At 37.6% G+C, this 27,459-nt stretch overlaps 1 protein-coding gene across 2 annotated transcripts in view; it reads left to right on the top strand.

The window, feature by feature from the left end:
• LOC126369477 (protein GDAP2 homolog) overlaps positions 1 to 25,401 on the top strand; it is a 93,007-nt gene extending 67,606 nt beyond the window's left edge. For both annotated transcript variants that reach the window (XM_050013899.1, XM_050013897.1), the window contains exons 8-12: positions 14,047 to 14,200; positions 15,431 to 15,570; positions 20,255 to 20,309; positions 21,206 to 21,349; positions 21,917 to 25,401. In XM_050013899.1, the coding sequence (XP_049869856.1) occupies positions 14,047 to 14,200; positions 15,431 to 15,570; positions 20,255 to 20,309; positions 21,206 to 21,349; positions 21,917 to 21,961 (538 nt within the window). In that variant the 3' untranslated portion in view covers positions 21,962 to 25,401. The remainder of the gene's footprint in view (positions 1 to 14,046; positions 14,201 to 15,430; positions 15,571 to 20,254; positions 20,310 to 21,205; positions 21,350 to 21,916) is intronic.
• Positions 25,402 to 27,459: the final 2,058 nt, after the last annotated feature.

Below are 27,459 nucleotides of genomic sequence, written 5' to 3'. Positions count from 1 at the left end.
AGAGTCCATGTTGGATTATTTAGAAGCAGGATCGTTGTTTTGCGAATTTTACCTAGAACAGAGAGATACAAATCTGAAAGTAAATTGTGAAATCCCTTTTTGCCTTGAATCACGATTCAAGTTGTCATCGCGTGGCATGCCGTTCGTGCGCTCTGCTTTGTCTTTGCACCATCTAATTATTGAAATGTAATATTCGCTAGAAACTACGATATTTAGGTCATGACCATCCATCTTTATATACCTACCCGTCAACTATCTGATTCGCTGCTCTCGGCCAAGTATACTCTGCGTAAATCTTTGGGCGATCAAAATAGTTGGTGGCGTTAAAATTACAATTAATAAATCACAGCCTATAAATAAATGTCATGCATTCGTATATATTATACTCTCATAGGTATTCTCAGTGGAACCAAACGAATTCAGGAATTCTAATACGGGTCGCTAGTAGTAAATATTACGTACACACGTGTAGTTTTACGACGACGATTAAACAAAATTGTACAGTAGTACATGCCACATAAAGTTTCAAATTATCTACAGGTTTGCTTGTTTGAAAAGGTACTTATTTAAGTGTTAGTAGTTTTGTCATCCATAAATTAGTTGATTTATCCCTAGGCAACTGTTTAGTGCTAGATATTTACAGCTTGAACTTTTCCGTGGCAGAATGGGACTGTTATTATGTTTATGAATTAGCAAGAGATAAGACAAAGCACATGTACTTTGGTACTGATACACTTTCTGATAGCCGATCTACTAGATACTTGTCTTAACAGCTGCACTATATAGTTTTCTGTTGATTTTGTGTGCCTGTATGGTACTGTTTGTGTGGTCTTCTATCTTATCCTAGAAATCTTTCTTTCTTTCTTTTACTACTTTCTATCGGATACGTTTTGGATCAATCACACAATAAAAAACTAAAAAACTCCACCGTACGTGGTGATTATTGCAAAATAGTTACATTCCTATGTCAGTATACTAATTACTGACTGAACACGAACTGGCGCATGCATTATTTGAATTTCATTATGTACTTACCCTTTAGGCTCGGACTCCACCAATGCTGAGATTCGTTATGAGGAGAGGACATGGTATTGTGATTCAAATGACCAAGTGTATTTGGCACGTCATTACGTATACACTTACCCATCACATCATTGCATTAGTCGAGTCCAGACTTTAGGCACACCCCGGACACTTCATACAAACAACCTTGTTTTACACAGACACCACACATTGTCGTTATTGTACACGCTCATCTGTGTGTGTGACGTCTGACGCCATACGATTCAAGTCTAAACTATGTCCGGTTGAGGTAAACCCAGCTCAGACACTAGTGGGGAACGGAGTTACCGTTCTATACGTAGTATTATTCCTTATTCTATGCTTTAGGCTTATGCAAGAGACTTAGAAATTATTCATTGCAAGTCTGATAAACACATTGTCTTCTTTCCACCAGGATAGGAAATAGGAAGTTCCATACTAATTGGAATCCTGCTATCTCATCTATTTTCAGAACCCCGGAATATACGAAAACTTATTTTGCTTCTTAAACGACCACTAATTAAAAACTTGGTACACATTCCTAACCTTTTTTTTAAACTAGTTTTTGCTTACGCCACCGCCTACAATTTGCATACCTTTGATTGATAATATTATTAAAGGAAAAAAAATGTTGTTTGAATATTAAATGGTTGAATCGCAAGTGATTTCATAGGTTCCCTTTAATTATTAGGTTATAATATTATCCAGTCTAAGAAAAAGGTCACTAAAGGTATTAAATAAGGTAAAATGTTTTAGGTTATTTAAAAAACATCACTTATTCTAGTAAAAGTAGGTTTCTGCTTAGTCTGTGTTTTATCGGTAACAATAATAACTAATGTCTATTTCATTACAATCTCTTAAAACGATGAAAAAATTAACTTACAGCGGCCACCTATTTTTTCCCTTCCACTTTAATCATTAATGTAATTTAGCATTTAGTAAACTAAAACGTAAATATGTTTGCATTTCAAGGATAACTGAATGACTTTGGTATTTGTAATTACGACAGAATTAATTTGTATATATCTTTTGAATTATAACATTGTTTTTATAAACCTTTTATATTAGGTCCTGGCTATTTCTGTTTTCGTGAATCATGGAAAAATTGGCTCTATTTATAACAATATTCTATTTGTTATAATATTAACTTAGTTTTGATCGGTTTTAGTAGATTTTATTATTCGCTCTTATAATATTTGCTCAGGTGATTAGTATAACATTTCAAAAAGATACCAGTAAGTACTTTTATATTTCATTCTTCAAGTCGAAGTCTTTATGTTTAAGTCTTGGAAAGAGAGAGTCCAATATCGGGACGACTGAAGGAAAGGGAGCAGTGGTGAGATGTGGGCTAGTAATAGAAATAATACCATTAAAATTTTACGCGTGTCGTTTCCGACTAACCTAACGCTTACTGGTCCTTCAATCAATCAATCAATCAAATCAATTTATCCTTTTTTTTCCTTCGAGTACCTATACCTATATTAGTAATCTATCAATTCATAAATATCCACCTTAGGGCTCAGTAGCAGCAGTGGCTGCAAGTTGTTCTTAATTACTTGCAGCTCTGCCCAGCCCATTAGGGATTACAGGCGTGAAGGGGCGTGGGGGGGGGGTGATATATATATATATGTGTGTGTGTGTATGTTTGTAATCATCATTATAACTCACAAACAAAACGAATAAAACTGTGAAACATGACATGCTAAAGGCGCGTTTAGCCCTCTATTTCATTATAGTGTCCAATATTAAACGATTGTTAATCATGAAAAGTGTCACTCTCGTAGGGTTGCCACACGATCGCTTTTTCTACGTATTTTTATTTGCCCATTTTTTGTAAAATTTTAATAGGCACAGGACCGGCCTTCCGAACACGTATGAAACTTATTTTTATCAGTGAATTAATGTTACACTTTAACGGATGTATGATTCACACATAATAAATACTCAGTGATCACTGATAAAACACAGAAGGTAATGTAAAATGTTGCCCAGCTAAAAATAAACCAAAAACCTTTGTTTATTTGTCGTTACATTTTTAAAAAGGAATACTATTATTTGTCGTTTTTTTTTTCCTTTTGTTGTGATATTTGGTGTCTGGCCACCCTACACGCGTGGTTTATAGATCACTTCCATTTAGTTCCAGTCGCTGGCTGGTGGCTGTAGGTCAATGCTAACTGACAGCTCGTAAGGACCTTACTACACGTAATTAAGTTAAGGACATGTTTCAATGAGTCGCGCTGCTTGCTCGGGCGTGGGAACTCGTTTACTAATTATTTAGTTTTTGCTCTTCAATTAGAATTCAAAGGTACTTATAATGACTGTACATACTGGTAACGTCAGAAGAAATACGATGTTTTGTTTCGATTGCAATACGAAACAAAAACTGATTATTGCAGAACAATAATTTAAAAATGGCAGAATCTTGAGTTCTTGCTAAACAGCCAAGATCACTCTGAAGCTTTGTCATTGGCGCATCGCTAACTGCGGAAGTCAGAAAAAAAAGTCATTAATCTTCTGAATTCAAATTATAGGTACTTATTTATTTATTTTTCATTGGCTTCGAAATGTTATAGAGTTCGAGGGGAGTTACGTAACTTTGACGTATTATCAGCAAGTCACTATTTTATTGCCACTAAGCTTTGTAGAGTCGTAACGCATAAGGCTCAATACACAATAGGAGCTTCTAGATCCATATATACCAAATTACAACCTTTTGCTCCTGTTATATAAACGTACATAACATACATAAACTGACGCTCGTCATCCCTATATGCATAGACTAAAGAATAATACTACGTATAGAACGGACACTCCGCCCTTTTTTACCTACCGATTTACCTCACCCCTTTGGGTCTCACTTTACTCTAAATCACACCCCGGACACTTCATACAAATAACCTCGTTTTACACAGACACTACACATTGATATTATCGTACACGCGCATCTGTGTGTGTGACGTCTGACACCATACGATTCAAATCTAAACTATGTTCGAGGGGGGGTGAGGTAAACCTAGCATAGAGGCTGGAACGCTTTTTTTTGACGTGACTTATTGTAGATTTGCCGCAGATGGCAGTAACTACTTGGCCGGACAAATAGGGAGCGTTGAAGGCTGTCACCCGGTACAACGTTTAAGACAACAGGCCTGAGGGTACCCAGTCGGGCACGAACCTCGGCAGGGCGTGGTCTGAGAGGAAAAATATTTGAAAGAATTAATCGACCCTAGTGGGTCGATAGTGATAAGCGCTGATTGAGGGAAATCGTCGACCACGCCGGCGGGGTCGGTATGACGCTGGAGCGGAGAGTTGCCGTTCTATATGTAGTATTATTCCTATGCTCTAAATGGCCGTCAGCCGTTAAGAAGTAAGGGAGCGCGCGCGGACTGTCCTGTCTTGCTCATACTTACGCTTTAGGCGGCAAAAGGTACGAGTTATTTATTTGTATAGAGTGTGCTTAGAGTGGACCGAGTCACTAGCCGCTAGAAAACAACACAGCTGTCAAAGCACAGAATTCATTACTTTAGGTGGGTCGTTAAGCCAATCACCAACCTCATCCAGGATTATTATTCAGGCTCACTCAAAGGTCGAGTTGATATAGTATGCGATGACCGTAAGCATAATCCTTTTGTCCTGGACTATATAGCCATCTAGACAACACTACACCGCATGGGTACAAACCTGATTCAATTGTAAATGCTAAAACGCTGCATCTTGAATGATGCCAAGTTGGATGACAAAATGTTGGTTCCATTTTCATCCGAGCGGTTTCTGCGCTGCAGATTATTACTTGTTCCTCTTTGCCTTTTTTTTAAAATCGAGCATAGCGGTGAATTTAAACGTTCTTTCTTCAATTTTCCTTTAGTTCAGTACGTGATTTTAGTCTTAGTTTATTTTCAAATAGAACCAAAATGTTACACTTATTATTTCTAGTGCTTATAATAAAATACAAGTTAAGCTTAATGTTTTATACAAAAAAAACAAATGTGACATGCGCAGATGTACCGTGACAAATCGCGGCCGTATCAGCATTGTGTCAAACAATGACATTCACCACACATCCAGCGTGGTGAATCCACTCCTGTTTTCCGTACAGATATTATTAAAACATTGTTTTGAACTGCTTTTTATATTTTGCACGTATTTTATTATGGTTACATTGTGTTTTGTAAAGACTTTTTATTAATGTTCGAGATGCAAAGTACCTAGACATAAAAATCTAGGCATGTCTACGCAATAGCGGCGCTGTTTCTTATTAACCGTCGGCTCCCCGTTCTGGTGTGAAATCTGCATGTGGTGGACGAGTAAAAACGAGGAAGTGTGTACGGGACTGTAATACCGCACGAACTGTTCTATGGATTTGCTGGTTCAAATAAAAACGACTATTTACTATAATTTACTAAAAAAATATTCGATATGAAGCCATATAAAACTATTTGAGATCTGTATTGGCGTCGTACGGCACAAACGGTAAAAACCGGACCTGTCTACTTTCAGGTCAGGTAGGCAGACCCCGTGAAGACGGGATTAACGCTAGAGCTGATGAGTATGTCCTTTATGTCTTGCCTTGTATAAAAGTACTTACTATTAAATCTTATCATTAGCCACATGTGGGCCGTTGCCACGGCTCAATAGTAGGTAACCCTGACCAGAGCCCAGACCTGACCAGAGTTGATAAGGTCGGTCATTGATCTTACAACCCACACTACAGAAGAAGACTAAATCTTAATAAGATTTCATTCGTACTAAATCTTATGTTTCATTTGAAAACATTCGCATAAAAATGCCATCTAAAGTGGTAAACTGATTGGTTTCTCTTACGTGTTGCAAATGTATATGTAAGTATAATATATTGTCTGTCTGACCACCCCCGCCCATTGCTGGTGACGTCACTTCTAGGCGTGGTGGAGATTTCCACTCGACCAGGGCTTACCCACTTAACAAGACAATTGTCTTGAGAAATCATTATAATACTTTGAACTATTATGATTATACTGATGATGGTTTTAGAGCTGAATTTTTAGTCGGTCTCCTCTTGTGTGGGATGTGGGTGTTGTAAAGTGCTGCCTTATCAACCCTGGTGTCAGGGTTATTATTGACCTCAGGGGCCTATGGATCATATAACAACTAAATACTTACACCAGTAAGTAGTAACTACTTAACGTGGCTTCCGAATCGCGGATCATCTTACTTTCGGACAATCAGGCGATCACCCTGTGATGTGTTTCTTATGATATATCAGGTACCTCCGAATCGTGAGTCTGGACTTCGGAGGACGTTTAGTAGGTGTAAATACTATAGGTACTTAATTCTAATCCCATCTCGTAATTCTCTTTGGCGACAGCAAACAAGGGTTAAAACGAAGCGCTAGGCGGTCACGACATTACCTACCTATTACAATAATAATAAACAATGTAAACATAGAAATAATATAGTAATACCCCTGACCTAGCATGCGACATCGACGAATGTGCCAAGAAACGTGAGGGCAGTAGGTATGCGCTTATTCCTATATGCGTTATGCACTTATGTAACCCGTGCACTGCCAATTACTGCGCTCCATTGTGCAACAACGACGGTTGAATGAACCGCGTCGAATGGTAATTAAAACGCATAATTATTACTCTTTCTCTTTAGTGAGAGACCTGTGCCTAGTGGGACGTGTATATGTAGGCTGGAGTACCATGAGTGAAGCTTTATTGTTCTTTTGTATGACGTGGCGGCGCGCCCGATTGAGTAGATTTTCTCCATCTGTAGTTGTGATTACGTAGAAACTATCAACTAATCGGCCTCCGTGGTCCAATAGTTGAGAGCTGTGCTCACGATCCGGAGGTCCCGGGTTCGAATCCCGGTGGGGACAAATCACAAAAATCACTTTGTGATCTCTAGTTTGGTTAGGACATTATAGGCTGATCACCTGATTGTCCAAAAGTAAGAAGATCCGTACTTCGGAAGGCACATTAAGCCGTTGGTCCCGGCTATTACTTACTAATGTCAGGGGCCTATGGCGGCTCAGTAATAACCCTGACACCAGAGTTGATGGGGTTGGCAATCCACCTCACAATCTACACGATAGAAGAAGATAACCTAATCTGTATAGTATTGTCATTCATATTGTCAATCAATGGGTTAAGCAGTTTTTAGTTTTATTTAGAAGCAAGAAGTTTTAAGGCAGTATGAAAGTAGGTATATCTTTGGTCCGTGGTAGTTAGCAAAACTAACGAACACAAACTTTAGATTACTTGTTTATGACTATGCGTCTGATATTATCCGAGCCGTTGGCGCCGTCTGGCTTCTTTCTTCTAAAAGCAAAAAATGGGACAAAAATCCCATTACCCAGTTCTGTTAACAGAACAAAGGAAACAAACAACAATTAAAAGTAGTAAATCTAAAAAACGCTCATACCACATTGCGATAACAGAACGTACGCATGATACAGAACGTAAAACAAATAAAACTTTTTAAATATTTACATGATGAATCTCGGCGCTTAACAACTATTTGTTATGCCACATTTTTATTATGTTTAATTTCCAAAACCAGGCTCCGTGGTATCTTATTACACAGGCCAAATATATCCTTAATACTAGCACGCTAGAATCCACATTGCAATATAAAGTTTTAGGTACGGCATTACTGCAATTGAGCAGTAATAACATCACGCGCCATTAAAAGTCAGTTATGGCCTGCACAAGGACAGATTTGAGTAAATATTATATTGACATGACATTTCGACATTCATATTTAATACACTTGAAAATATCCAATGAAGTAAAGTTGTCCGCAGTAATAGGAAACAGCGTATAATTTTCCATCACCATACATTACTCACAATTAACAGCCACAAGGACATCGCAAATGATTGATATTGAAGCTTGAAATAGTCTGTTTGCTTGAGCTCATGTGACTATACACATTAGGGTTGGTCCCCACTTACATCGCGATAGAGATTACGGCGTACCACCGCTCAGGCCCGCCACTAATACTAAAAACCCGACTACGGAAAAATCACGCTCTAAAAAGTATGAAACAAGAAAATAGATATGTTTCTCTGAAATTCTTCCGTGATGTTTAGTAGATAGTTATGGTCGTATGCCCTTGAAACATCACTATTCGGAAGAATTTCAGAGACACACCTATTCTCTTGTTTCATGCTATTTGTAAGTATAAGCAACAGACCCTTCTTTTTGCTTCGCCGCAGTCGGCTAAAAATCTGAATATCGCAACCGTCGTGCGGCGCGGGTACACACGGTTCTGCACCCGATTAAAATAATAAATAAGTACCCATCGTTTAGATTTGTATAAATCTTGATTCTTTAGTAAAGCCCGGTAACATTTTCATTCGGTCGCACAGGCTACATGATTTCACTATGGGTACGGTGCGGTACTGTGCGGGCAAGTGTGTTCCAACCCTTACGTGACATTCTAGTCGCCTTGGACTCAGACCCCGTAAGAAAGACGTCATTGATGGATCGAGGATATTTCGATGGTAAATAAGTTTTTGGATCAAGGCCGCAAGGTTTACTACGGATCACTGGTTTACTTATTCAGGAATAGGATATAATTCAAAGGCTATTTACAGACAAACGACTGTACGAGTGCTATTTTTAGTACGAGACTGACCTGTCTGAATTACTAAACGTCTAATTTCCTGCTATTTTCGGAGAACTTATTTATGATAAGAAAGAAAGTTAGAAGAGTAATATGTTGGACATTTTAATTGGAATTTATGGAATTCTGTATCACTATCGTACTAGACTGATTGCGGCTGAGTGGTTTATAGCACCTAAATCTGTCAGGTTTCCATGTGCCAATCCATCAGACATAAACGCCTACAGTATTCAATTATTATAGATACTTTTTCTCTTTTATCTATCTGCCTTTTGCTATAATACTCTTAGGCTATATACTATCCCTGTTTTTATTATATATATAATTTTCGTACCTACCTATATTCCGACATTTATAACTTAAATACTTAACCCCATACTTAGATAAAAACATTCCTATCCCCCACTCAGTGGGACGCCTAGTGCACGTCTGGCGGTGACAAGCAAATATCTTTATTCGTTGCTACGTTACAATTTTATTTCGTTATTACCATCATTTTATTTCGAATATTAGATACAGAAATTGCTTCAGCGTTATCTGCGACTAGCTTCCACCCGCGGCTCCGTCCGCGTGGACTTCGGTTATCAAATAGAGCTCGGGACTAACGTAGCTTTCTACTGGTGAAAGAATTTTCAAAATCGGTTCAGTAGTTTCTGAAACTACCTTCTACGAACAAAATTATAAAACTTACCTCTTTTTATAAAAATCTTGAAGAAAATTTTCAAGATCTTGGTATTTAATGGTGATGAAATCAAAGGTCACTGTTTTTGGATATCGCTTAGATGATAGAGGTGTGATGCAAGCGGATATCCTTATTACAGCTAAGGGAAACGAGTGTGATCTTATGTATCTACTTATATACCATGTAAAAGCGACACTCCATACAAAAATCTTAATTTTGCCATCAGCCGCCTAACGCATAAGAGCGAGCGAGACGATAGTATACGCGTTCCCTTGTCAGGGTTACTATTGAGCCGCCAAATAACGACTACTTACATCAGTAAGTAGTAACCGGGACCAACGGCTTAACATGCCTCCCGACGGATCTTCTTAACATCGGGGCGAAGAGTTACCATTCTATGGTATTATTTATTCTATGGTAAAAGTGCGATGGCAAAGTAGACATCTATGCCAGTGCTCTGTTTCCACGGAGTTCATTAGCGTTTCATTTAGGTTCGCCTCAAAGAAAGTGCAGCTTTTTATCCACTAATTAACTAGCCTATTTAAGTTCATTAACAAGCCATATAACACCTTAGTTGGAGATCATCAAAGTTTCACATTGTCGTTAGTAGGAGGTATGTTCCCGATTTGTAGGACAGTGGAAAATCTCCTTTATAAAAATCTAGCCTTTATTATATTAACATAGATAGTTGAAACGGTAACCGGACTTACCTACATACCTCTGAAAGAAATTTTGAGATTAGACTTTTTACTCAGTAGATGTAAGTAGGTAGTCGTTACATGAGCCATGTCAGGGGCCTTTGGCGGCTCAATAATAACCCTGACACCAGGGTTGATGAGGTTGGTACTCCACCTAACAACCCACATGATAGAAGCTTAGACTTTTATAAAAGTACGTCCTCTAGATACGATAGGCAGGTGATAGAGTGCTTTCTCTCTGTACACCGCTCCGCTTCTGTGTGAATACATCTGTTACTAATGATTACAATATACAAAATGAACAATTGAGCCAGACCACACGGCAGTAAGTGCATAAGGAGCAGTTACAGTGAATGGGTCGATAAGAGGGTTTAGTGGAAGTGGTACTGCCCACAATCACTTATCGCTTGCGAGGTCCGTTCAGTTCAGCGAATTCAATCACTCTTTTTTGTATTTAAAAACTGCTCCAACTCAAATTAATATTTATAATTATTTTGTTTAATACTAGTCCTACTAGAATGTAGGTATCTCGCGTTTAGTGCACTTATACTATCTAGCAGTATTTTAGCACTAAGCAGTTTTACTAAGTTCAAGTTTACTAATTGAAATAAACTCTATCAACAATTAATTGTTAAACGTATATTAGGTATGTAACTCTACGTTTTTCTAACAACTTATTACTGGCCCATCGGGCCCGTAGCGTCAGGATCAGGCAGTGTAATAATAAGTAGACTACGATTTCGCCATACATTTTATGTTTACACTCGACGCATCGAGTCCGATAAATCGCGTAATGTATTGAAGCCTATGGTGTAATTAATACCTCTATCCACAACCTCCCATTCATCCTCATTTTGCGAAATGTTGTTAGGTTTTTGTTACAGTTTTTTTATTTGGGAAACATAATAATGGTGTGATTCCAGTACACGCCGTCTAATTTTAAGTTAAACCTGTCTTTTTCTTATCCGCCGAAAAGGAAGGGGACGGATAATCGACAGGCATAACATCTATGGAACACACGTCAATTTTAAGCAGGAATTTTAAAAACCCTCCCAAATTTATATAATGGCCAACAACCCGACAGAATTAAGTCGACAGCACACGTCGAACGGGTTGCATACCAGCGAGATGCCTATTTTATTCGCCCGGTTTATTCATTCATTTTAAAATTAACAGTTGTCAATCATTCGTCCCTTTCCTTTTCAGCGGATAAGAAAATGACGGTTATAACTTAAAATAAAATTAGGAGGTGGCTGCAGGAATCGGGGCCAATATCAAATTATGAAATATTCGTGACTTCGCGTCTCATCTGGTTCATTTGTCAGTTAGAAAAAACACGTGTTTCTGGTGTTTGAGTTATTTCCGCGCGTTCATATATAAAGCAGTTCCGTTCCGGTTCCACTGCCCAAAATATCGGAAGGTCACGCCGTCACAGGTTGTTCACTGACGTGCGTCATCGGATACTTTCGAGCGAAGAGATTCTAAATGGGGAAGGGAAACCATTTGGCTTGCTAAGAGGGCGTGACTTCTACTATTCGAAATTATGCATAAAGTATTCTGTCCTAAGAGTTTGCTTACCAGAGTTACCTACGAGCATAGAATAAGGAATAATACTACGTATAGAACGGCAACTCTCCGCTCCCCACCAGAGTCCGAGCTAGGTTTACCTCCCCCCCCCCCCCCCCTCGAACATAGTTTAGACTTAAATCGTATGGTGTCAGACGTCACACACGCAGGTACGCGTGTACGATAATGTCAATATGTAGTGTCTGTATCGAGGTTGTTTGTATGAAGTGTCCGGGGTGCACTACGAGTTAGGTATTGTTTATTCTATGCCACCGGGGAGGTGACAATTGCAACGTTGGCTGACTAAATAAAATCGTGTACTCAGGGTTGTACAGATAGTATTATTTGCGTTGCGCCTACGGACTGACGACATTCTCTGAACGTTCACCATACTACGTATTCCGACAACGCATTAGAATGAAACTTCCACATGTTCCACCTCCGCCGTTCTATACTTAAATAAACTAAACCATGTACAAATATCAATGCGTCAATTTGTAAATAAGAACCGTTTATGCCGGAACACCCTAACATAATCCAGATGTTAAATTATTCTTCGAAGCAATTTAATAAACAAACAAAAGTAAATACACATTCTTTCTTCCTAGTTCCAATTATAGTCACGCAAGCAGGTTATGCTCTCGTCTGAATCGTTATGACGTCATTATACGCGTTATAGGTCTAGTCGTCATCGTCAGTATTTAGGTCAAGAGTGCACTTTCAAGTCTGGACGTATGTCGGCGCGGGGCGAGGCAACAATAGGGTTGCCACTAGTACTATTACAGTACCGTACTGTATTTGAATAAGTTATCTTATATATTTTACAAAAACAATAGGTGCGCAAAAGTACTATAATTTTATCGCTGATTAATTTTTTCCACTGAATCGCCTGAATGTAGATCAACGCCTTTATGGAATGAATGTTATGTGTTTTGAACACAATACATTCTAATGTCAAATAGGTATAATCTAAAGAAAATAAGTAGGGAGTACTTTTTATTTTCCTGCAATTTCGAAAATTAAGGCTGTCAAAAAATACTAAGTATACTTCCTTTTAAAAATAGGGGACAACCCTAGGCGACAAATGGGTCAAGGCGCCATTAAAACGTAATCCCGAGACTAGACAATGACGTAAATGAATTACCTACTGTCCAAGTTTACGAACCATAATAAAGCAATAACTTCGAGATCAATTTCTGAAAGTATCTTTTAATGTAATGTAACTTTCTCGATTGCGTTCTTGTAAGATTTATAACAGTTGTGATTGAATTATAAGAAGTTGTAGATAATTAGGTGTACTGTGTATGTGTATTTGAATCCCACAAACAAGTGGGCACTGCGAAACTGAACGCTCAGATGACGAGATCTACGCTATGACCTGCAAATAACCCTTCTTTTTGCTTTGTCGCAGTCGGATAAAAAATATCGTGACAACCTAAATTAATTGTTTAAAAACTAACTACCTAGAAGGTAAATTAAAATATAGTGACAGCATTAGCTGGGTGCTAGTCACACATGTGAAGCATCTAGGTCTTAGATCTGTCAAATTGATATCAAATTAAACTTGAATTTGTCATGTTGGATATGACAGTTTATCATTTAACGCTAACTATTCATTATTTTATTAACATCATGTTTTAATATTTTGTTTTTACAAAATAAGAACGCGTTTTTTATCTGTGTATTACAAAACCCGAAACACGGGCGGCCATGATTGAGCTTCGTGTGACGTCACATTTCACAAAATAAACAAAAACTACCTGTCAGGTTTCAAGTGCTACTGTTTGACAGTTTCTTTGTTTGTTGAACAGTGACGTCACTGGGCAAAATGTCATGTGACCAACCGCTTTCGCGCGAAATTTAAAATAATTGAAAAAATATGTTTACTCTATTATATAAATCTTTTTCGAGTAAGTATTTCTTTTTATAATTGTAAAAAAAATACTTTTCCGATAACTGTCTAGTAGCCAATATCAATAAGTTCCGCAACCACAATAGTGGAAGAATGTTTTTTTCTGTATCATCAACATCATCATCATCCCCCTAACGATCATCGCGTTTTTATTCCGGGGTCCGTTTACCTAAAAATGTTTCTATCTGTATAGTATAGGCATTTCTTGTAATATTTTAGGGGTCTGGCTGAAAATCGGCGTCGTATTGCCCCTCACGTGGGTCGATACGACATTAGCCGCAGAGCTAGTACCCTTTTTAGTTTTAAGTATTACATTTCATATAAGTATGTTCAAATTTTAATATTAAGAAATTTATGTAACGTCTTAAACCTAAATAAAGATTCTATCTATCTATCTATATGTTTTAGGCCCATAAGAATCTTGTTTGTAACGCAATGGTTTATACTGTAATGTTGCAAATGTCTATATATAAATAAATAAATAAATAAATAAATCTAATAAACAAATCACTTAACACTGTTTTTCTGCTTGTCTGCAGGTACGAGCGTCTACTGCGGCGCGCGCGCAGCGAGGATCTTAGCGAGATCTCCGGCATCGGGTGCCTGTACCAGAGCGGGGTGGACAGGCTCGGCCGGCCCGTCGTCGTGTTCATTGGCAAATGGTTCCCTATTGGAGATATCGATTTGGATAAGGTACGTTTGAATTGTATATTTTAAGTACATAATCTTTATTTTCTACAAAGGACCCGAACGGATAGACCTGCATTATAGTATCAAAGCTACTTATACACGTGTAGGTAGTGGAGTGTAGTATCACAGACCGGACAATCCATATAAAAATCTCATTCTTACCGCATAACGCTTAAGTGCGAGCGAGAACCAGTCCTCTCGCTCTACCCTTTAGATACTCTTTAGCGGCTTACGGTCACTTAAGACTAAAGTAAAACCCAGAAGGGGTGAAGTTGGTGCCCGATACGAATTGGTGCGGGGCGGTGACTTATCGTTCTATATATACATAACAATATAGGTATATATAGGTATTATTAATTATACCGTAGATAGCAGATAAAATTCTCGAGAGCTAAGTTGCCTACGTTTAGCCTTCTTATTTATCTTTGTTTTTGAGTATAAATGATGACCCTTGTTATTGCATCCAGGCACAATACTTCTTCCAGCCATTATTATTCTGATCCAAATATCAAGCAATATGTTTATATATGCTTCTGCCGTTATTTTATGTTTTTGAATAATGATGTACCCGAGAAATGAGAAAATATGTAATTTTCACATTAAATCTGTACAACGCAATATATATTATTCTTTTCCATCACGTTAGAAGACACCTATCTTGTTTGAATAGGGTAGTTTCCAACTAGTCAAATCAGTTACTTTTTACGCGTTATTTTTTTGACGTGACTTATTGTAGATTTATTTTGGCATTAACTACTTGGACGGACAAATGGGGAGCGCTCAAGGCTCTCACCCGGTTCAAAACACTAAGTTACCATAGAATTTGTATGAAAAAGCAAGTTGTGACGTCATAGAAAAACGAGACAAAATGTAGCACTTATTAACATTTCCTTTGTTAAAATTCATATAAATAAGTTAAATAGAAAAAAGAAAACGTTTTTGTCATCTTATGCTTTGTCTTTATTTTATTTAGTACTTAATCAGAATTTTATAATTTATCTTCGACCTAGGTAACTACCCAATTGTCTAATACACTTTTTGTTATTTTTTTTTAATAAAGTTTATATCTTGTTTTTCTTGTTCACTTGATTGTGCATACTGTGACTACTTGTAATTGAGCTAGGTCTTAATCTTTTTTTTATTGTCTGTAACTTTGCATGTGCAGAGTGTAGCTTGTAAGTTGTCCATAATATAAATAAATAAATACACCAGCTCAATATCTTCCTCTTCCAGGCGTTATTGTACCTGATAAAGCTGCTGGACCCGATAGTGCGCGGCGACTACGTGATCGCATACTTCCACACACTCGCCTCCTCAGCCAACCACCCGCCCTTCTCCTGGCTCAAGGAGGTCTACACCGTGCTGCCTTACAAGTACGTTTATCACTCATCATCCTCCTACCGTTATCCCACTCTAACATGGATTCCTCTTCCATTCATCTCTGTCAATCTTTTCCATACGAAAACCTTTCAAACACATATCCTTCTTATAATGATTCCTTCTTGTTGTGTCTTGCCTTGCTCGTGTCTACCATCAGAATGGATGTCTCAATTTCCCAAATCCTGGAGGGAGTATTTTCTTCCCGCCTCCGTCACATTTTACGTTCTTATATTTGCGCGGGAATGTTACTCACTAATCGCATGCTACCTCCGCAGTTAATATCCCTACAGATGGCGCCACTGTTAATCATAGACTAAATACCGCAGAATAATAAATAACTAAATACCATTGTTAAAGCATAGATTAATAACTGATAATGTGACAAGTGTTACAAAATATGTTTGATTTGTTTAAAATCATGACATTCTTCATACACTCCATCCATACACACTTCCTTGGCTCACTCCCTATCGCTATGTGGGATTTTGGGTTTGCTCAATTAAACAGTCAAGTACGGTTCAAACACTTATTTTTATTTTTAACCTCCGCGTAATTACACCACCATCGTTTTCGTCCGCCATCCGCTATCTAGCCTTCCCTTCTCCCTCCTTCCATCACTCTCACTCATTCACACTCCTTCACTCAATCTATCATTTCTCTATGCATCCCTTCTATACTCTATACCTTCTGTACTACTCATGTTACTCGTCTACTTCTCACACAATCATCTCAACTCACCTGTCACTCACTCAGCCACACGCCTACACTCGGCTGTCCTGACATAAAGCTTGCCCTCAAGCTTTACAAATGGCTCTACACCAAAACATCAATGACTCTATTACAATGACTCTATTACAATGACTCTATTACAATGACTCTATTACAATGACTCTACTACATTGACTCTATGACAATGACTCTATGACAATGACTCTATGACAATGACTCTATGACAATGACTCTATTACATAAACAAAACATTCTCGTATAACAACTCATTCATACACTATCACACCTCCTAAAATTCTTGTTACAATTATAAATCTTAAAAAAAATACAAAAACTCTATAAGCAAGTCAATAGGTATTAAACACTGTTACACAATACTAAGTCTTATCCACCCTAGATATTCTCAAAATATTTTAATGCAAAAAAAGTTCCATTCCACACTAAAACTCGTCTAAGAAACAAGACATACCTACTACAACTTATGTTTAAACTGAAACACCTTCAAATATATTTTTTATAAAAGAACATCTAAAACAAAACTATTTCCTTCAATTTTATTTAAACAATACAGCTTGTGTACTTCGACAACAATCTAAACATCTAAATATCAAACAAAACTAGATAAAGTTCTCATATGTTGTAATAACAAACTAACTATAAAATTCAGTACAAGTAAGTCTTATCAGGGAAACTGTAAACACAATAAATGAATTTCTTAACCAACAGTCTTAATTATTTCAATAAACAGTCTTAATATTCATTATCTTACTTATGACATGTAAAAATTTACACCCTAACTTTTACATAACAACTCAAGCAAAAACAAAGCATGGTTACTGGGTCTGAACCTCAGTATAATTTTAAAGAAAATACTAATTAAAAGTGATGTGAAATAATGAAATAGTAAAAATAAACCTCTTCAAGCCTCTCTAGCCAATGCCATAAGGGTACACCTGCATGAAGTCTGCACTAGCATCGGACTTCTTCATCTTCTCAACGTCACCACAATCTCTCCATCTGACTTTAATAGACTTACAGGGTTCTAATAATTTTGGCATTAATTTCATACTGCTCCTAAACTGAGTCCTTTTAGCTGCTCTCTCTCTTTCCTGTGTACTTTCCTTTCTAATCCTATCATAATTCTTCTTATTTTCTTCTTTTCTTTTCAACTTCTTGACTTTTCGTTTCAATTTTTCTCTATTGTACATGTAATTTTGGTTTTCTTCTCTTAATAACCATAAATTGGTGCTGCTTTTCCTCCTGAGTAGCACTAACGGGTTAGCATCATTGGAGGTACTGACTTTAACACCTTCTTCTCCAAGCCACTCCAGTCTTTCTAACTCAACCTCTTCTTGCTCCATGACTGTCAAACGTCTAAGTCGCCGGGGAACAGGCATTTCTGTAGGAGATACTCTCGTCTTCGTCGGGGTATAGGAAGTGTCCAAGGACTCAACTTTGTATTGTATGGAATTGCTCTTCACTTCACAACCTAAAAAGTCAACCTCAGCAGGAAAATGTTTGATTTTTGTTGACCACGAATCGTCAAAAGAAGGCAAAAAGGTGACTTTGTTGTGATCCAGTAACATGACAGTTTTCTGCAGTAATTGTTGACCAATAATCATATCGTACGGCATTACATGAATTGGCACAATATTAAACTTTACGTCCGTAAAATATTTACCGTCTATTGTCACAACAGTAACAAAACAATCACACGATCGCACGTCGCTTGCGCCGAATCCCGATAATATCACGTCACACTTCTCTGGTTTATCGATGTTTAACTTCTCATAACACGTCGCAGACATTAAGTTCGCTTCACTTCCCGTATCAATAAGCGCGCAGACCGTTTTTCCATTAACTTGTACAGATTTTAACGGCCGATTTCTTCCATTAACTTCTTCGTTTATCATCATAACTTGCGAATATGCACCGGTATGTGATCTGTCAAACTCAACTCCATTCTTCACGTCATTCTCGTTCATCTCAGTGTTGCCAGTATTCGTATCTAAATTCCTACCATTTTCTGACACTTTAATGCACCATTGTTTCGCCGACTGGACCGGTCTTCGTTCACTCACTTGCTTTGCCGACATGTCGCATTGCGACAGGGGTTTCGCCGAACCGCCAGATGTCGCTGTCGCTGCTATCACCATTGGATTTTTCGGGCAATGCAATGCAATATGGCCGAACAATCCGCACTGGAAACATCTTAATCCTTTTCCACGATGTGGGCACTGTGATGAAACATGATTTTCTTCGCCGCAATTATAACACTTCACACGTCTATCTTCCTGTCTTCGTCTTGCTGTATTATTATCCTGTTCTCTCGTCGCATTATGTCGTTGCTTCACACTTTTACACACATGTTCATAGATTTTAAGCTTCTCTTTCAGGTCTCCAAACGTCGATACGCCATACAACATAATCTTGTTGTTTTCATAATCTTGTATACCGTCTACAATATACTGTATAGTAATGTAATCAGGTAATTTTCCTCTTCTGCCGAGCTCCTTCATAGCTAACATGTACTCGTAGCATGTTTCGTTATTCGTCTTCTTCTTCGTACTTAGGATTTCGTGTAATTCTTTTTGGTTAATTGTATCAGAAAATTCCTTCATAATCGCGGTTTTCAAATCCTCAAACGTCTTGAAAACACGCTCCGACTTCAGCCATAGCTCCGCCGTCGAACACAATGATCGCCTCGCTATAATAAGCTTTTGTATAGGCGTCCAGTTGAAGATCTCGCCATTATCTTCAATTTCTTCCACCCATCGTGACACAGTATACATCTTGTCATTTCCCGAGAATTTAGGTATGATGCCGTCGTACATCATCGAGTAATTTGGTACAACCGGTACCGATTCTGGATCTGGTTGTCCACGTCTTCCGCCCTTCATATTTTCCGTCGTCATGATAATCGAAATTAATCGAGCCGTCTGATCGATAATTTCGCGTCTTCGTCGTCGTCTAACTAGCCACTCGGTGCCGTCTGCGCCTCGTGTCCGTCGTGAAAATTTTCGCCGTCTGCGAACGTCGTTGTCCCACCGTATCCTGTCCAATTAATGAGCACCCATCCCGGACGAGCCCCCAAAATGTGGGATTTTGGGTTTGCTCAATTAAACAGTCAAGTACGGTTCAAACACTTATTTTTATTTTTAACCTCCGCGTAATTACACCACCATCGTTTTCGTCCGCCATCCGCTATCTAGCCTTCCCTTCTCCCTCCTTCCATCACTCTCACTCATTCACACTCCTTCACTCAATCTATCATTTCTCTATGCATCCCTTCTATACTCTATACCTTCTGTACTACTCATGTTACTCGTCTACTTCTCACACAATCATCTCAACTCACCTGTCACTCACTCAGCCACACGCCTACAGCTATATCCATCCACATTAATTTTCATCACTTTTCTCGTTTTATGCTTTTCCACCCTCCTCTTTGCATGCCCTGTTGTAACCTCTTGCTCCTCAATTTTTTAGTGACTGACGATAGTTTACATTAGTTCCTAATCTTGTCCATTCTAGTCACACACAACAGCACCACATCTAAACATTCGCATTTCTGTTTTTTGTTTGACGTGATGAGATTTCCCGCAAATGGCGTTAACTACTTACCCAGACAAATGGGGAGCGCTGAGAAATCTCACCCGGTACAAAATTTTAGACAACAGGCCTGTGGGTGCCTAGTTTGGCGCGAACCTCGACTCAGGGCGTCATCTGAGAGGAAAATATTTGAAAGAATTAATCGTCCCTATTGGATCGATAGCGATAAGCGCTGAATGAGGGAAATCGTCGACCACGCCGGCGGACTCGGTATCGGGGTCCTGAAGTGTTTGTTGTCGCGAGCTGATTGGCCGCCTTCGCATTTCTGCCACATCTACACTTCTTTTATCCGTCTCGTGATGATTTTCTTAACGTGACTACTATTTTTTTTTTCAGATATAAGAAGAACCTAAAAGCGTTTTACATCGTTCACCCCACGTTTTGGACAAAAGTGAGTATACATTAAATTTAAACATAAACAAACTCTTAGATAGGTATTTTGTATTTCCAGTCTGTTAATTTTCAAACACAGAAACAACTTATTTGCGGTAATACGGTAATGGTTTGCGGCAATACATAGTTGCGGTAAGTATTTATGACATATTTATCATGAAATCCGGAGTAGAATAGAATAGAAGAATACCATTCCCATAAGACCAAAAATCTCTCTACCAATTATATGAGTTACTCTTTACTAAACGTCAAAACACAAATATAACTAAGGAATGTGTATGAAAAAGCAATCTATGATGTCATAGAAAAACGTGACAAAATGTCGCGCTTAGGTATTATTACATTTTCCTTTGTTAAAATTCATAAATAAGTTAAATAGAAAAAAGTAATTTTAGTTAGTAAGTAATCTGAATTTCATAATTTATCTTTGACCTAGGAAACTACCCAATTAACAGTTCGCAGACCACGTGAGCAGCTTGTCTTTGTCGAGAAATACTTGGTGAATGGCAAAATAAGTTATTTGTATAAATAAAAAGTTCTCGCCTTGTCACTGCTCTCGATCTGCGCTGCCCTAAATCGTTCGTCTCGGCTTGGTTAGAGCTGCGATTTCAAATCCGAAGTAGAATTTAAGCACGGAATAACTGAATGCATAATATAATTATATCCCAAATGGGGTAGTCAGAGGTACATCCATCACAAGATGAACTAAACCCACACCTTACCGAGCTTTCTGTTAGACCAACATGACTGGTCTCGCCGTCTATAATTGTCGAGCCAATTGTGTTAGTGAAAAACTGCGCTTAAGGTAAATTAATAACTCATTGGTGCAAATCCGGCACAGGGGTTCGAGCTGGCTGATTGAAGTGTTATTAATGTACCGTGACCTGTTTGCAGATGATGACGTGGTGGTTCACGACATTCATGGCGCCAGCGATCAAGGCGAAGGTGCACACGCTGCCCGGCGTCGAGTTCCTCTATTCCGTGATGGCGCGCGACCAGCTCGAGGTACCCGCCTTCGTCACCGAGTACGACATGACGGTACGTTGCACTTCCTCTAACCTGTATTATTCAAAACTACACCCCGTACACTTCATACAAAACACTACACATTGACTTTATCGTACACGCGCATCTGTGTGTGACGTCTGACGCCCATTCCATTGAAGACTTAAGTAAGACCGAGGGGTTGAGATAAATCTAGCTCGGCCGCTGGTGGGGAGCGGAGAGTTGTCGTTCTATACACAGTATTATTCCTTATTCTATAAGTTTCAAAATTAAAACCCGACTACCAAAAAAATGCGGTTTAAAAGTACAAAACGTGTAAAATGTAGCATAAAACCCTGACGACCTGTTTACTCTAGCCACAGAAGCAGCCAATCGGCTCGGGACAGCCATATACTTAGTACTGAAAACAAATACGTGAAAATGGGGCCCCCGCCCACAGACTAAGATACTACGTAGATGGCCCCGCCATATGTGTAGCAGAGGGGCCCATTAACCCTAAACGCGGCCCCATCGTGAGGTGCCTAGAGCCACAATTTTTCTAGGCTACATAGTACCTACGCTGCATTATCACTGGCTGTATTATTATTTATTTTTTTTCAGATAAACGGTCTGCATTACTTCCAGCCTGACACGAACAACACGTAAGCGGACATCGTCCCCTGTTAGTTGTTGATGTTCAATCGGCCAACTGTCTTCGTGACTTTGTATCTACAATTATACAGAACAAAATATTTGTAATCGTTACCTATAAATAAGTAAATAATAATGTTCGTATTACCATCGCATACACCTATTAAGTTCCTTCACAATTTCGAAAATATACCTAATAAGTAAAAAAAAAACCTCGAACAAACTTATGTAAAGAAGAACCGCCAATGAACCGATAAACCATTTTTTTAAGTGAATGCTATTCGTAAGGTACATACGAGTACACCTATCTCAGCCGTAAAACGCGGTTTAGTAAAATGTGGCTACAAATAAGTAGTAGGTATGTGCATAAACAGACACTACCGGTGAAACTACAGTTGGTAACAAGACAATTTGCACTAAATATACAGTATACAAGTTACAAATATAATACAGGCTGTTAATGTCATCGTAACGAAAACTGAGGGGGATGATTCAGCTCATGATGCCGAGTTAATATCAAGCGGAATTTTCCGTCGCTATATTCATGACTTTTTTTTTAATTAACTTCAATTCTATACATTGGCGATGGAAAAATTATTTTGGTATTAACTCAGAATAATGAGCTGAATCATCTCCCTTAGTAAGCGTTACAATGTTACTTATACCCGTACAAGTACGTACAGGTAGCCATACGAGTACGTAGGGGTTTTAGTGACACCGTAACAAATACTGAGGGGATTGGTTCAGATTATGATTCTGAGTTGATATCAAGGGAAATTTTCTGCCGACAATTCATGACAATTCTAGAGTTTTTTTTTAATTATTTTCATTTCCATGCTTTTGCGACGGAAAATTCCTCTTGATATCAATTCAGAATCATGGTATGTATCATCCCTCAAAATTTTCGTTACGATGTCACTTAACAGCCTGTAAGTATGTCACGCGACACACGCGGCAGTTATATTCCATTATCACATGAGTGTTAGCTACAGAGTCATGGTCGACAGTTAAATTCGATATGTAACGGCTCTTTATAAATTTTAACCAATAACAATCAAGCTAAAACGCATTGTCATTGTATGAATTTGTAAATTGCCTTCGAAAGCGTAAGGCCGCTGTTATTTATACTTAGATTTAATGGGATTTTTATTCAACTACTTTCCTCCAAATGAATGATCTAAATTCTAATTATTTAAATACTTATACAGCCAAATGTTTTCTCAAACTCATTACAATTTGAAATTGAAATACAGATCATCAATGCGATCCACATTCCTAAAAATCGGATATTTATGATTGGTTAAGTTTCAAATGGTTATTCAGAAAAAAGATAGGGCTGGGAAAAATCCCATTAAAAATGCTATTGTTGAAAGTATATCAAGTAACTAGTATTAGTGGTGCATTTTTTTATATTTAATGATAATATTACCAGTCTTTCGATGTTCTTTATCATAAGTCTGTATTTTCGCTCTCGCACCTACAAAATGGTGACAACTATGTTTGAATGTGAACAAGGTTTAGTTTATGTCTTTAGGTGTCGCTATTTCGGTAGATTTCTTACATCCTTTATTATGGCGCGAATTTGCTCTGTGCTAATTAAATTATTTCAGTTAGATGGTTTCCCATTAGTGCTAATTATTTCCACTTATTAGCTTCAAGTTTCCTGAAAGTTGATCCTGCGACAGGGTATTTATTTAGCGCGTATAGACGCTTTGTTTGAATAAATTGTTTTGAAATATACATAGTTGTAGGGGTTGCGGAGCGTCGCCCTTCTGTACTTAGATAAATATATTTACAAAGTATGTTTTACGAAGGTGCTTCGACGGGTGAATGCTACTTTAATTTTGTAACATTAGGGTAAGCTTGAAGTTGACATTGTAAATACGCTGTTGAGATTTTGCAATATTTTACACCCATTACTAGAGTAGCACTGCGATTTGTAGTGTTTATTATGGGACCCTAATATGTGAACATGATATCGGCTAAAGCAAGTAGAAGTAGGAATAGCCAGCGTGGCTTTTCTAGAAACGAAGCAATATCAGTTCTGTGAAGACTGGGTGTCACGTGTCGCATTGTGACCGGTCTCGGTGGATGAGGCCATCAGCACATATCGATTGAAGTTGAGCCTAACATATTGCGGGTCGTAGAGTGTTTAAGTATTGCCAAGTGAGAAATAAAAACACTGCCACAACTAACTCGATGCATAGATATTAAAACATTTATTATCGCGGTGTTCGGTGGATACAAGAAGAATGTTGTAAATGAATTGTCTATAATTTACCCACTATAATATAAAAGAAGAGAAATAGACATGAATTCACATCTGATCTATGCATCGAATGCGGGCCGTAGATCCGTGTGCCATTGTGAGAACAGTAGTCCTTTATAACAAATGGTGCGTATATCGCTTGATTAATAGATTTAATGAAATACAGAACAATTATTTAAATAACACCAGTAAAGAATATCCCCATATTTTTATATTGTTCAATAGTGTTGCAACATTATGTACAGTCGTCAATGTTAAATCTTGTGCACCTGAGATTGTAAATCGTATGAACTGTCAATATAGTAATAGTACCCTAGTGTGCAAAGAAAATGTTATTTTTTTCTACATCAAATGTGCCACCTTTTAATATTTTCAGTAGTAAGTAGAACATTGCAATATGTGTGAACTATAGATTTGTTATAGATGTAATAAATGCAAATCGCGGCATATTCTTGTAAATAAAAGTTGTAATTTTTAAACAGTTACGTTATTGTAAGGTTGCTATGGTGAAAATAATCTTGAAAATTATACAATTTAAGCAGTTGTATTGAAGTGTTGTTAATATAGTGTTTATTAAACCCCAGAATTTTAAGATGTATTTTTTTTTGTTTTCTGTGGAAATTGCGTGCTAATTTTATCAATTTTGTAGAGGTTGAATACCAACAGCTTTAGAAATATACTTACTTATAATTGAATCATATATGTATAATGTACGTAAAGTACTTAAACTTGTTCTTTCAGATTAATATCTGAATACTTACTTTAACATGTATTAATAAAGATAGAAATGCTATTACATGTGGATATAACAAAAATGTCGCGTTCAATAAAAAATCTTGTGCAGTGTTGCCAACCTCCTTTTTTGAAGTGTATTTAAAATGCATTAAAAGTAGTCCCGAAAATTAGGTATGATGTTGATAATCGAGGGAGAAGAATATAGCAAGGCCTTAATACAATTATACGTTTATTATTGTTACTTTCGTATTTGCGTTGCAAAGTTTATCGCTGTTGAAGTATAGACGAGCAATGGAGTCATAACACTATTATAAGTAAATATTAGAGACTATGTGAAAATTGTGATCAAGCAAATGTTGGGTAGGTTTCATATTTTATTGATATAAAATAGACTATTAAATAAGCATGTAAATATTTAACAAATAAAAAATAAACTTATTAATTTACTAAACCTGTTTTTTTGTTGTCATACCCATTTTTTTCAGGTAGTAAGTAGGTAGGTATATTATCTTGATTATTTAATAGGTAGTATTTTTTATTGTTTACTTTGCTCAACAAAAGTTTTATCTACTGATAATATTTTTTGTCTAAGACACCAATAATGACAATGAAGTGTGGGTTTAAAAATATAAGTAACTTGTGCAGAGGCTTAATAGGTATATAGAGCCATATTTCCAAGCTATACACAAAAGCAGGAGGAATGTAGCATATATATTTAAATTTAATTTAAATGTATAATATATTTTGACATGATTTATTATAGTAAAGGGCATTAACTACTTGGCCGAAGAGATGTATAAGAAGCATTGATCTACAAGATCTAGGTACCTATCAATGATAGTGGTCAAAGTCAACAACTTTTAATAAACCTCTCTTAACCTCTGTAATTTATTTTTGGGGCAATAAAGATTTTATTTGTAGTGATAGAATAGGCAGACAGTATGACAACACAAAGTATAAGTAAGTTAAGCAAGGCAGAAAAAAGGTTTAGTTGCCTTTAGTATATCTTCAATAAATACAAATTAAACATACATATCGAGGGTTGAAAGGCAAATGGGTTTAAGCGACATTTTGGGCGAAATTGACTTATATATATATTCGGAATCAGCGATTTTTTCCGCGTCGACTGATCTTGGTTTCAGATCAATCGAAGCTACTTTTTGGCGCTTCAACCAATTAGCACTTCGGGTACATTTTTAAAAACCCGTGTTTTAACCGACAAAAAAATGCACAAAATTGTGGGCGGGTGGCATATCAGTCGTATTCCGGAATATGAGTCGGTCACATAAGCTGTTATGTCTTTTCATTTTCATGATTCGAAGTCTGTTAAAGCGTTTTCCCTGACAGTGTTTTGTTATAGATAAGTCGGTTAAATCATTTGTCCTTAGACGAAACGAAACTAGATTTGGCGCTTAAATCTTTTTGCTTTAACCCAGATTTTATAAATATTGTCGCTTCAACCGTTTTGCCTTCGACAGTTTAAAAGTAAATTTGGCACTTGAACTGTTTTGCCTTTACCGAAAATATTCATAGAATTTGACTTCAGCTATTTATGCTACATTTTTTTAATTTTTTTGTCGTATAAAACAACTATCATTTTCTTTTGAAAGGACTTAAAACGTTTTTCCAAAACAAAAAAGAAATAATGTTAACATTTCAGTCATCGCAATTTTGTATGAAACCTTGTGCCCGCATCACTTCAACATATCAAAATAAGTATGGGCAGGTCCTGGTTGGGCGGTTCACACAGCTAAAAATTACGATTGGGAAGACCGGGAGTGTGCGTGTCATCATGTCACCCAAGCCGTATCCGTTGATGGTGACTTCTATTTGTGTCTATCCCAAGTCGTTGTTGAGGTAGACTTTGACGTGGCTAGCGGAACCGAACTTCGAATTGAAGATCTGGTCACACGGCATACAATCAATCTGGCCAGACGAGTTTACCGTGTAATTGTAGGAAGGTTTCCTTTGAGTTTTCCGTATTTGGCGTCTTGGACTAAGATTTTCGAGGACTATATCACGCGCTATTCCAGGTTCAGACACACTCATCCCAACTATCAGTTGGCATGTTGAAAGCCACATGGTTGCGCTTGAGTACATCTTTGTACCGCAGGTATTATCCATCTTGTTTACAGTTCCTTCTAGACACCTCGAAATAGAAAACCTTTCTGTCCGCACCATCGTAGGTGATGTTTTATGATGAGAGCTTCTATTCCGAATATGCCAGAACGACGTAATACTTCTGTTATTGGAAAACCATCTTGCCGCTTTATGCGAAAGATGGACCTTAGACATTTAAAGTGTTACGTATCAAGTACGCCGCTGAGACTTTGTACACTAATATTTTAAGTTTTCCAAAGGCTGCCACCGCACCTGTTATCCGGGCTGGCAACTCCGATGACTTTGGAGTCATTTCATATTTGAGAACCCAAATATTTTAATTTTGAAACTTCCTCCAGCTCAGCGCCCTTTAAAGCAACATTGGAAGAAGCTACATTCCCGGAGCATC

This window comes from Pectinophora gossypiella, chromosome 9 (genome assembly GCF_024362695.1).
Source record: "Pectinophora gossypiella chromosome 9, ilPecGoss1.1, whole genome shotgun sequence".
NCBI classification, from domain to species: domain Eukaryota; kingdom Metazoa; phylum Arthropoda; class Insecta; order Lepidoptera; family Gelechiidae; genus Pectinophora; species Pectinophora gossypiella.
The sequence above is the reverse complement of the archived record's forward strand: the minus strand, read 5'-3'. Positions and strand labels throughout refer to the sequence as shown.